This window comes from Psammomys obesus, unplaced genomic scaffold (genome assembly GCF_907164565.1).
Source record: "Psammomys obesus unplaced genomic scaffold, mPsaObe1.curated_primary_1811, whole genome shotgun sequence".
Taxonomy (NCBI): Eukaryota; Metazoa; Chordata; class Mammalia; order Rodentia; family Muridae; genus Psammomys; species Psammomys obesus.
Window position 1 is genome coordinate 20,472,121 of NW_026585895.1, and position 12,868 is coordinate 20,484,988.

General features: G+C 37.6%; 1 protein-coding gene across 1 annotated transcript; it reads left to right on the forward strand.

The window, feature by feature from the left end:
• The first annotated feature begins 673 nt into the window (after positions 1-673).
• On the forward strand, positions 674-1,661 carry LOC129671694 (40S ribosomal protein S17-like). Its single transcript, XM_055600804.1, has 3 exons — positions 674-873; positions 905-955; positions 1,526-1,661. Exons 1-3 carry the CDS (start codon positions 674-676, stop codon positions 1,659-1,661), a joined length of 387 nt encoding a protein of 128 aa, XP_055456779.1.
• Positions 1,662-12,868: the final 11,207 nt, after the last annotated feature.

Consider the following 12,868-nt stretch of genomic DNA (forward strand, 5'->3'; position numbering starts at 1 on the left):
GGCTAACAAGACTGGCATACTTCTATGTAAAGAGAGAAAACATAAATTATTACAATGAAACATTAAAAGATTTGATACAGCAAAATTTAAATTCTCCAATAAAACTGAACCTAATTTCTCTGACAAAATAAAAGCACAGGGATGAGCAAATCACTGATGAATCCTACCAAACCTTTAAGAAAAATTTAACATTATTACTTAAAATTTTATACAAAGTAGAAATGGGAAGAAACTGCCAAACTCATTCTGTAAAGTCAATGCTATCTTTATAACAAATATGATGAGGACATAGTAAAAAATGAAAACTATAAGTCAGTTTCTCCTCTGAGCTGAGATACAATAGTTTTAGACAAAGTACTCTCAACGTGAATTCAAGAGAATAAGCATACAAAAGTAATGCTGTTTTTTCTTCAGTGATATAAGGTTACCTTGCCAATCCCTAAGTGAGACAGTGTAGATTTAAATTTGAAAAACATGGGATCATCCCATAGCCACAAAAAGAAAGGGTATTTGACAAAATTCAGAATGCCTTGACAAAAATAAAGTATAAATATCAGTATAAATGGAAGGATCTTCACCAACCATGTATCTGACAGAGGGCTAATATCCAGAATACATAAAGAACTCAAGAAGTTAAAAAGCAACAAATGGCTCTTTTACCAAGACGGCCAACATGGGCCTAGTTCGCACCAAGGCCAAGGGTGTCATCAAGTACTGCATGCTCCTGAGTAATGACTTCCACACCAGCAAGCCTGTGTGCGAGGAGGTCGCCATTATCCCGAGCAAGAAACTCTGCGACAAGATAGCCAGCTATGTCACCAATCTGATGAAGCAGATTCAGAGAGGTCCTCTGAGAGGTATCTCTATCAAGTTGCAGGAAGGAGAGAGAGAGAGAGAGAGAGAGAGAGAGAGAGAGAGAGAGAAGAGATAACTATGTTCCTGAGGTCTCAGCCCTAGATCAGGAAATTTTTAATATTTTTAAATTTTTATTAATTACAGTCGATTCACTTCCTATCCTGCAGTAGCCGTACCTCCATCCCCTCCCACTCCCATCCTCTCTCCCTCTTCTTCTCCTATGCCCCTCCCCCAGTCCAATGATAGGGGAACTCCTCCTCCCCTTCCATCTGACCCTAGTCTATCAGGTCTCATCAGGACTGGCTGCATTGTCTTCCTCTGTGGCCTGGTAAGGCTGCTCCCCTCTCAGATGAAGGTGATCAAAGAGCCAGCCCATGACTTCATGTCAGAGAAGGTCCTATTATTGGGAAACCCTCTTGGACACCTACCTGCCATGGACTACTTCTGTGCAGGGGTTTTAAGTTTTCTCCATGCATGGTCCTTGTTTGGAGTATCAGTCTCAGAAAAGACCACTGTACCCAGATTTTTTGGTTCTGTTGCTCTCCTTATGGGGCTCCTGTTCCCTCCAGGTCTTTCTAGAGGGCATCTGAAAGACTCTACCCAGCAGAGTATAAAAACATATGCTGAGATTCATAGCCAAACTTTTTACAGGGTGCAGGGAATCTTATAAAGATCAGGAGATTATTGAGGTAGGTCCTGACAAAAAGGAAATGCTGAAGCTTCTGGACTTTGTCAGTCTCTCGAAACTGCAGATTTCTCGGCCTACAGTTGGGATAAATTTCAAAACACCATGTGGAGCCATTTAATCTGTTCTGTCAAATCTTCAATAAATCTGAAAACAAGAAAAAAAAAGCAACAAATCAAGTAATCCAATTAAAAAATGGGTACAAGAGCTAAGCAGAAAATCATAATAGAGGAATATCGAATGGCAGAGAAACACTTAAAGAAATTAGAAGAGAGGGGAAAAATAAGATACACACGCGCTGTGTCATAAAATTGGGACAAGGACCACCAGAGAGATAGAGATAGAGGGGTACAAAAGGAAGGCAGAAGTATTGAGACAAAGTGCAGAGGATCAATTAAGTAAATTGTGTCTGGAAATATTATAATAAAAGCAATTACCAGTATGCTAATTAAAATCTAAACTAACAAATACATGCATATAAAAGTGAAGTTTGGTGAGGTATAAAGAATTATGAGCTGTCCCAAGACTTTTATTATTTTTCATTATCCTTAATATTGCTCCCCTTCTCCCAGTGCAGTGGTCCCTTTTTACTTTTTTTGGTTACTCCAGATACCTTAAAATCAGTGTGTGTGTGTGTGTGTGTGTGTGTGTGTGTGTGTGTGTGTGTGAAAGAGAGAGAGAGAGAGAGAGAGCGCTTCAAATATGCCAAACAAACACAGTGGTCAGAAGTCAACTCTCAAGTGTGTTTTTTAGTTGTTTTTATTTGTTTGTTTGTTTCTCCTATCACTCCTGGATCCCAGTTTTAACATAACTCAGGCTGTCTGCCAGACCTTCAGGAAGTGCCTCCAGATTCTGAGTCCTCTCTCTGACCTCTTTGTCCTATCTTGAAGTGTCTGTCAAAGGAGCTATAGTCATTAGAAGAATTATAGGAACCAGGAGATAGGGAAGCTAGCACCGCTTTGGATAATAAAGTTCAGATTGCTACGTGACAGAATGACCGACATTGTCTTCCACTAAGTCTTCATGGAACAATTTCACTGAAGTCATTTGAACCTCAGTCTTCCTATCAATGAGTTCACGTCAAGTCTCATAAATTAATGGCCTCATCATTGTGCCAAAATATAATAAAAATCTATTAAATGTCATTGTTTCCTTTCAAAGTTTCTACTGTGGGTCTTAATTTCTTTTACCCCATTGCTGTTCAATTTCTTTCTTCATCCAAACAACACAGTTGTTTTTTCTAGCTATCTTAACACTAACATTTACTATTGCATTTTCCACTGGGTAGATGTGGGCACATACTTGAATTTTCCATAGTTGTTTAGCTATTATATGTACTATATTTTGTCTGATCAATTGTAGGAGAAAACACTTCTAATTTATATTAAATCAGTTGCTATAGATACCATGTTTTCCTCTGCATTTTCCTTCAGCAATACTTGGAAAAAATTTTGATCACATCTCTCTTAACTTGATTTAGTCAAGTACAAAAATAGACAGCAAGAAATGTGGTAATGTAATTTCAAAACAATCTACATTCAAAGCTTAGAAACAATCCCTCTCATAATAAAGTTTATTCTCAAAAACCAATATTCAAAGTCATATTAACAAATTACACCATGCAGTATGAGGTAACAATAAATTACCTGTACAAGAAAGTACAGTTCTTAACTAATTATGGGTAAAAGAATAAGTTAACAATGAACACATAATGCAATTTAATTAAACAAATTAATATCCCACTTACACCATCAAAATTGTACAGAGTGATACATTTATTGATTATACTGAAAATAAAAACTAAATATAATTTTTGAGCTAAAATTATTTTCTAGTTGATACTGAAAATTAATTGAACTACTAAGTTTGGATGCATGACTTATTTAGTGTGTACTACCTCCAAACTTTGTGACAATGATTTTTTTTTGTATTAATTAGATTTTAGAGTGAGAGTTCAATAAAAAATATCTTCATTTAAAATTTTTATTTTATTTAGCATTGAATTAGCAAAGCAATAATTTGCTAAAGTCATGCCAGGAAATGAAGAAAATGAGTATCTATTAACAATAAACTAAATAAATGAGCTGGAATATTAATAATTTGAATATTTCTCACAATATTTTTTTAGAGTCTTCATTTTATAGTTCGTGTTAAAATTCACATTAATATTTAAATGTCCTTATTGTACAATATTATTGAACATACTTAAGGAAATAAATATTTCACTTACTAACTGTGTTGCTTGATTTTATGTCAACTTGATACAAGCTAGAGTCAATGTAGAAGAGGGAATCTTAACTGGGAAAGTGCCTGTAAAACATTTTCTAGATTAATGATTACTGTGGGAAGGGCAAGATTACTGTGTACAGTACCACTCCTGAGCAGGTGGTCCTAGATGATACAGAAAAACAGAGAGAGCAAGCCATGGGAAGCAAGCCAGGAAGCAGCATTCTTCCGCGGGTTATATTTCAGTTCCTGCTTCCGGATTCGGGTCTTGAGTTCCTGCCATCAGTTCCCTCAGTGAGAGAGTGTGAACTGAGAGGTTTGAACAAAAATAACCCCCCTTTTTTGCAAGTTGTTTTTTCTTGTGCTTTTTTATTCCAGCAATAGAAACTCTATGACAGAAACTGGCATTAGATTCATGGAATACTGTGTTATGATAGCAACAACCTGTTTTGAGGAGGATTGTGGTGGCATCTGAACTGTGAGATTTTTGGAAGATAATGATGCTGAGAGCAAAGCAGATGATAAAGGAGGCTTGATTTGTTAAGTTCTAGAGGGAAGAAAAGACTCTACTATGACCATGATAATATTTGGAATTAAGAATCTGTGGTATTGGTTTCTGGGTCTAAACATACACACACACACACACACACACAAAACAAAACAAAAACAACAGCTGTAATTAACAGGCAAGCACCAGTAACAATAAACGTTTGCTTTATTGGGGCAACTGAAGCTAGCTAACTGGAACATGGAAATTATTGGCAATTAAGAAGAGACCAGTATCACTGAGAGGAAATTCTCTAGGAGCATTTCCTTAGGGTCAGCACGCAGAGGTGCATTTAAGGTTCAGGACACTCTAGATCTCATGCTGGCAGCTAAACTTTGAAATGTGTTAGAGTTTCAAGGTGGTGCTCATATGGGAGGCATAAATGGGTCTGAGAGGACAGCAGCAGAGGCTTGGAGAGTCCAGCAGAGGCCACTGGTGAAGGTGCAGCTGCAGTTTTAATATAAACCCTGGGACTGAAACTCCAGGACTGCACATGAGAGAAACTGAAACTTGGCACTTGTGACAGTATCAGAGACTCTAAGTCGCCTATGAGTGGCCACTGATAAGGGTGCAGCCAGTTGCAATGGAGACCCCAGTACCATTAAATCAAGCGAAAATAAAAAGAATGTTCTTTAAAATATGACAGGCACTTTTCCTTAGGAATGTGTGAATCGCTGATGTCACTTCCCATCATGGTGATCAGTCATGTGCTTTAGTCAGTAAGAGACTGGAATTTTAAAGTGAATTTTTAAAGATGGGGACTTTTATAAGTTGGAAGGTTTAATTTTGTAATAATGATATCAATAGGACACAAGAAGGAAAAGTTTATGGTTTAATGTTTCTGTGTAAAGCTAATAAGATGTCAAATGTGTTGATTAGTCTTATGTCATCCAGACACAGGCTAGAATCATTTGGGAAGAAGGGCACTCATTGGGAAATTGCCTGTGTAAGACTGGCATACAGGCAACTCTGTTCAACATATTATTATTATTATTACAATTTTTTTCTTTTTTTAAATTTTTTATTTAACTTTTATTAATTACACTTTATTCACTTTGTATCCTCCCGTAAGCCCCTCCCTCCTCCCATCCTAATCCCACCTCCCTCCCCCTTCTTTGAGCATGCCCCTTCCCAAGTCCACTGATAGGGGAGGTCCTCCTCTCCTTCCTTCTGATCTTAGTCTATCAAATCTCATTAGGAGTGGCTGCATTGTCATTTTCTGTGGCCTGGTAAGGCTGCTCCCCCCTCAGGGGGAGGTGATCAAAGAGCAGACCAATCAGATTATGTCAGAGGCAGTCCCTCTTCCCATTACTATGTAAGCCACTTGGACATTGAACTGCCATGGGCTACATCTGTGCAGGGGTTCTAAATTATCTCCATGAATAGTCCTTGATTGGAGTATGAGTCTCTGGGAAGTTCCCTGTGTTCAAATTTTCTTGTTCTGTTGCTCTCCTTGTGGAGTTCCTGTCCTCTCCAGCTCTTACTATTTCCCACTTCTTACATAAGATTCCATTCACTTTGTCCAACAGTTGGCCATCAGGCTCAGCATCTGCTTTGATAGTCTGCAGGGCAGAGGCTTTCAGAGGCCCTCTGTGGCAGGTTCCTAGATTGTTTCCTGTTTTTTTCTTCTTCTGATGTCCAGCCTCTTTGCCTTTCGGGATGGGGATTGAGCGTTTTATTCAGGGTCCTCTCTTTTGCTTAGTTTCTTTAGATGTACAGATTTTAGTGGGTTTATCCTATGATGTATGTCTATATGAGTGAGTATATACCGTGTGTGTCTTTTTGCTTCTGGGACAACTCACTCAGGATGATCCTTTTCCAGGTCCCACCATTTACTTGCAAATTTCATGATTTCCTTATTTTTCATTGCTGAGTAATATTCCATTGTATAGAGGTACCACAATTTCTGCATCCATTCTTTAGTTGAGGGGCATCTGGGCTGTTTCCAGCTTCTGACTATTACAAATAAAGCTGCCACAAACATGGTCGAGCAACTGTCCTTATTGTGTACTTGAGCCTCTTTTGGATATATGCCTAGGAGTGGTATGGCTGGATCTTGAGGAAGCGCTATTCCTAGTTGTCTGAGAAAGCACTAGATTGCTTTCCAGAGTGGTTGTACAAGTTTACATTCCCACCAGCAGTGGAGAAGTGTTCCCCTTTCTCCACAACCTCTCCAGCATGTGTTGTCCCTTGAGTTTTTCATCTTGGCCATTCTGATGGGTGTAAGGTGAAATCTCAGGGTCGTTTTGATTTGCATTTCCCTAATGCAAATCAATGCATGGCATCAATGGCTAATGAGGTTGAGCATTTCTTTAAGTGTTTCTCTGCCATTCGATATTCCTCTACAGAGAGTTCTCTCTTTAGCTCTGTTCCCCATTTTTTAAGTGGGTTACTTGGTTTGCTGCTTTTCAGTTCTTTAGTTCTTTATATATATACTGGATGTTAGTCCTGTGTCAGATAAAGGGTTGGTGAAGATTCTTTCCCAATCTGTAGGCAGTCACTTTGTTTTGATGACGGTGTCCTTTGCTTTATGGAAGCTTTTCAGTTTCATGAGGTCCCATTTATTGATTGTTGCTCTTAGAGCCTGTGCTGTTGGTGTTCTGTTCAGGAAGTTTTCTCCTGTACCAATGAGTTTTGTTTATAATTTCTTTTGTTTTTAATTGAACTTAAAAGGGCAATGTGTAAAAAAACACTCTTGGCAAAAGATATAACATGTTTATGGATCAAACTTTTACCATCTCTCAAATAAAAAAATGAAGTGAAACATACATGCTTGTGCATGTGTGTGTGTGTGTGTGTGTGTGTGTGTGTGTGTGTGTGTGTAATATTATATACATATAGTAACATGGAAATTTTACCATATTTTGACCAACTATTAATATTATCACTAAAACTTTTAATTAAATTTAAGAATATGAATAACACCTTAAATACATTTCAATCTAGCTTTTTTGAACCATCCTTGACAAGAAAAATATAATAGTAATACCTTATTAAAATTCCAACTGCACACAAATTAAATTCTGCCTAATGAAATAGAACCAAGCATTATCAGAGTCCTGCCAGCATCCAGGACCAGAAGAATTTGACAGCCATTCTGTTTGAATTCTAAGTTAAGTTTCCGTTCTCTGTGAAAGAATCCGGAGTATGCAGGTAGGTTTAGCTTAGGTTTAATTTAGTTTATAATTTCCAGCCAGTGAATGAGAAGTAAAGACTTTCAGAGGATAATTAATTGGTCACTGTGAAGAGAACAATACAGACAGATTTAGAATTCAAACCTTGTCCGATGTAGGTTTACAACGTCCACTTTTAGACATAGTATGTGCTTACTTCAAGTGCATGCTTACATTTCAAATGTGATGCTCTGGAGATGAGTAGTTTCTACTGGGCTCTTTTGATTGTAGCTGTATTTTATTCTGCCTCACCCGAAAATCTCTATAGAAAACTACTCAGCTTTTTACTTTATGAGTCACCTTTTGGTTGTCTATGACAATAGTTCTCAGCCTTCGTCATGCTGCGAATCTTCAATACAGTTCCTCATGTTGTGTTGACCCTCACCCATAAAGTTATTTTTGTTGGTGCTTCATAATTGTACTTTTGCTACTGTTTTGAGTCATAATGTAAATATCTTATATGCATGATACCTGATTTGTGACTTCTGTGAAAGGGTCCTTCGATCCCCATGAGCAGTGACTCACAGGTTGAGAACCACTGGTCTGCTACGTAGAAAGAAACTGTTTGATGGATACTTCTGATATCAGTCTTTTCAAATTGATCCTCATTTACAATTTTAAACCTAAGATGAGAGTTCTTTTTATCAAAGTTGGTTATAAAATTAATGGAGATAAAAATTCAGAAATGCACTCTGGAAGAAATTACAAATATGTTATCCAAACATGAACATCATTTCTCTTCTACAACTATATGATTATTCAGTGTAATGACATGGAAGCAATTTAAAAATTTTTAACTAAGAAGTGCATCAGATAAATATGTTTAACACATTGAAATATTCTGTTTTGCTTAGAGAATTTGACAGACATAAAGACTTTAAGGAGTTCATACCGGTATTCATATAGTAGCTGGTTGGACAATTGGGAAACAAAATTTTGCAATTTATTTATTGAATTAACTAATGTATTAATAGAATTTCAATTTGAATATGTGGATCTGACCCTTATTTTGCAATACAGAAGTGCAAATATAAGATATATATATATATGTGTGTGTGTGAATTTATGATAAATGAATTAGCCATACACCACATGCCATAATAAAGACTTGAGAGATAATTTTATCATACACATATTAAGAAATCATTTTTTTCTTTGAAAACAGAAGACATATTATAACAATTTCCCAGCAGAGTATAAATCTTACCATATGCACCCACAAACTCTAAAGCATATTTAGCTATCATTAATTAAATGAAATATTGGCAATTCAAACATGACAAAAGAATTAAAGAAGGAGCTCTGATGTAATATATGCTGATTGTCCACATCATACCACCAATGTTCAAAGAGTGGTCTAAAAATTCATTTAGTATACATTCTTTAGTAATCTCTGACTTCCTTAGTTCTGTATCTAGAGTCAAGCCATTAGGAAGTAATACTGGGGAATGAAATGCAATCTTGCTGGTCAACTTCTTTGGACTCTTTAAGAGAGTAGTGGAGTACATAGAGCTCCAAAGGCAGGTGGTAGTGAAAAATCTGCCCTGAATGTGCAGTAGAGAAGAAAACAAAAATGGAAAAAGTCAAGATGTGTGTGGGTTCTCCACTTCTTCTGAGAAAGTATTTTCATTGCTGATGCTCTACATATGGACATCAAACTTGTCATTCTTCGGTCTTTCATCACAGAGTTTGATGAGTAATTCTTTTAGCTCTTTATCCTTGGATTGTGAGTGCATCCTTGGGTGCCTTTTGTTCTGAATGTTGATCTACCTGGAATTAGCTACTGGATTCTCTGAATCTCAGGAGAAAATTCAAATGACTATTTCTGCATCATGTAAGTTAACATTTTATCATTATGCATCATATGTATTTTGCATATGAATATTCCTATGTTTTCTGTTCATTTGTTTAGAAGACCTACCTAATACAAGTTAGCTTCTCATAAAAGGCTTTCTAAGACAGGAAATGTGGCCATATTCTACACATAGTCACTTTAAGATAATCAGTCTTTTTTAATTAAAAACAAATTCCCACACTGACAGAGTTAGACAGTCTAAAAAGGCCCTGTCCACAATTTTTTTTTAAATGCTAACAAATTAAAAATGAGTCACTCTTCCTGAACTTTTTTGATAATTAAACTCACCAGACAAGCCACTGCTCTGAAACTGGAGAGACAGTGTATAATAAGAATAACAGCCAATCAAGAAGCAGAAATTAGTGGAGAAAGTTCCTGGTAGTAGAGATGCTTATGTGTTGATTAGTAGAATGATGTTTAATTGAGAGCTAGTTTCAAGACTCACATTCTTGAGTCTTCATCATAAGTGCCCCTACTCTCAAGGGGTTCTATCAACTTCTCATGATGAGTCCTGATAAAAAACTTACCATGCCTCAGACACAAAGGAAGACAGTTTATTCCAAGAACACCCTGAATGTTTTCTTCTTACTGAGTTTTGCTATTATAGGAATTTATTTTAGGAAAGCCTCATATGATTTGGGAGAAGGGCAGGCCCAAGACTGCTGACCTAGCTTCACATAAATGGAAAAAACAAGGAACCTTACTGGTCCCTACCTACTGAAAATGCAGTTTTCTTATGTGATTTCCCTTTCCAAGTGATCAAAACACAACAGCAACTCCTTGTGTTAGAATAGAATAATATATCCAGTATAAAAATTTTCCTAGCGGTGTCCTAGGCAAGGAATAGCATAGTGTGAAGGAAAAGATCTTACCAGGAGCTAAACTAAGACATAAATAAATTGGCATTAATAGAATAGGAATTAAAGTTACTATAACAATAGATTAAAGGCTTTAATGAACAATCTGATAATATGGAAAAGCAATTAAAATGAGAAGAGAGATGGAAATATAAGAATAAATCCTAAAAATATTTTAAGCACAAATAAAAAAGAAAGTATTGTCTCACAGTCTTACCAATATTGTGGTTAAAGACAATAGATAATCAATATTGTTGAGGATATGTCACAGAAACTACTGAAATTAAAATGCAAGCAAAACAAAATAGTGTCGAAGTAACAAAATAGTCAAAGAAACTGCTGCTGTTGCAAAAGGCATAATGGAAACGAAAAGACCAGAGATGAAATAAGCAGAAGAAATATCTGAATCAAAATAACTTAGAATTTCCCACACTTCAGGACGATACTAAACCATAGATCCAGTAAATTTAGAGAATCCAAATGAGGGATTTAAAAACAAGACAAATAAAGTCTGTACACCTAAAGAAGCTAAGGAAGAAGGAGGACCCTGGGTAAGATGATTAATCCTCACTCAGAAAGGCAAATGGGATGGACTTTGGAAGAGGGCGAAAGCAGGGAACAGGATAGGAGCCTTCCACAGAGGGCCTCTGAAAGATTCTATAAGGCAGGGTATCAAAAGAGATGTTGAGACTCAAAGCCAAACATTGGGCAGAGTGCAGGAATCTTGTGAAAGAAGGAGGAGATAGAAAGACCTGTAGGGGACAGGAGCTCCACAAGGAGAGCAACAGAACCTAAAAATCTAGGCCCAGGGGTGTTTTCTGAGATTGATACTCCAATCAAGGACCATGCATGGAGAGAACCTAGAACCCCTGTACTGATGTAGCCCATGGCACCTTAGTCTCCAAGTGCATTCCCTAATGGGAACAGGGACTGTCTCTGACATGAACTCAGTGGCTGGCTCTTTGATCACCTCCCCTTGAGGGGGGTGCAGCCTTACCAGCCCACAGAGGAAGACAATGCAGCCAGTCCTGATGACACCTGATAGGGTAGGGTCAGAGTGAAGGGGAGGAGGACCTCCCTTATCAGTGGACTTGGAGAGGGGAATGGGAGGAGAAGAGGGAGGAAGAGTGGGATTGGGAGGGGATGAGGCTACAGCTAGGATACAAAGTGAATAAAGTGTAATCTATAAAAATATAAATAATTTTTTAAAAAACAAAACAAGACATATAGGTGTTCAATATAAGAAATCAAATTGAAGGAGAAAAAAATGAGAGAGAAAAAATCAAGAAAGGAATTACATTGTGCTATCCTGAAATCAAATAAGAAAGAACATTGGGTCTAGTATTCAAGTTCTTGGTAGAAAATAAAACGGCAACTCTTGGATTCTATTGGAGTTATCATTCGAAAGTATGTGAGAAATGACCATTTTCTGAGAGAATTTACAGGAATGTTTTTGCAAGAGTTGTTCTTTAAATAGCTCACAACCTAGGATTTTTATGGACAAAAATATGAATATTAATGGCTGGACAGATGACTCAGCAGTTAAATGCAGTTACCACTCTTATAGAGTCCACAAATCAGTTGTTGGATTGCTTACAATGACCTGTAGTGCCACTAAAGTGGATCAGACATGATCTTCTGATGTTCAGTCATGGTCACACAACCACACACACACACACACACACACACACACACACACACACACACACTTAAAAATAAAATAGTTTTTAACAGAAGTATTAGAGAAGCAATTACTGGAGATAAAGTGAAATATTTTTACATTTTTTTTTCACAATTTATTATATATCCTGATTGAAGCCCCCTCCCTCAACTCCTCTCAGTCTCACCCTCTCTTCCTCTTCCCCTCATCCCCTTCCCCTAGTCCCCTGAAAGAAGGAGGTGTCCTCCTCTGCCATCTCCCCATAACTTAGCAAGTCTCATCAGAACTTCCTGGGTCCTCTTCCTCTGTGGCCTGGCAAGGCTTCATCGCCAGGAGAATGTGATCAAAAAGCAGGCAACCAAGTTCATGACAGAGGCAGCACCTGCTCTCCTAACTTGAGAACCCATATGGAGACTGAGCTGCCCATGGGCTACATCTGAGCAAGTGGACTAGGTCCTCTTCATGCATGGTCCTTGGTTGATGCACCAGTCTTTGCAGGACTCCCTAGGCTAAGATTTTTTTTAGCATTTTTGGTCTCCTTGTGGGGCTTCTGTCCTCTTCAGGTCCTTCTATCCCCACCCTCTTCTTCCATAAGACACCTTGTGCTCTGCCCAAAGTTTGGCTGTGAGTCTCAGAATATGCTTTGATCCCCTGTTGGGTGGAGCCTTTCAGAAGACCCTCTATAGTAAGCTCCCATCCTGTTTCCTCTCTTCCTGAACAGAACACCGACAGCTCTGGCGCTAAGATCTACAGTTAATAACTGAGACCTCAAAAAACTGAAAAGCTTCCATAAAGCAAAGGACACTTTCAACAAAACAAAATGACTACCTACAGAATGGGAAAAGATCTTTACAACCCTACATCCGATAGAGGGCTAATACCCAGAAGACATATTTTTACATTCTTAATATATTGAAAATTACTCAATATTCACAAAAGCAGTGTAGTCAGTGTTTTTGTTGTTGATTTAATGCACAACCCCAAAATACTGACATGAATCTTATGAGGGA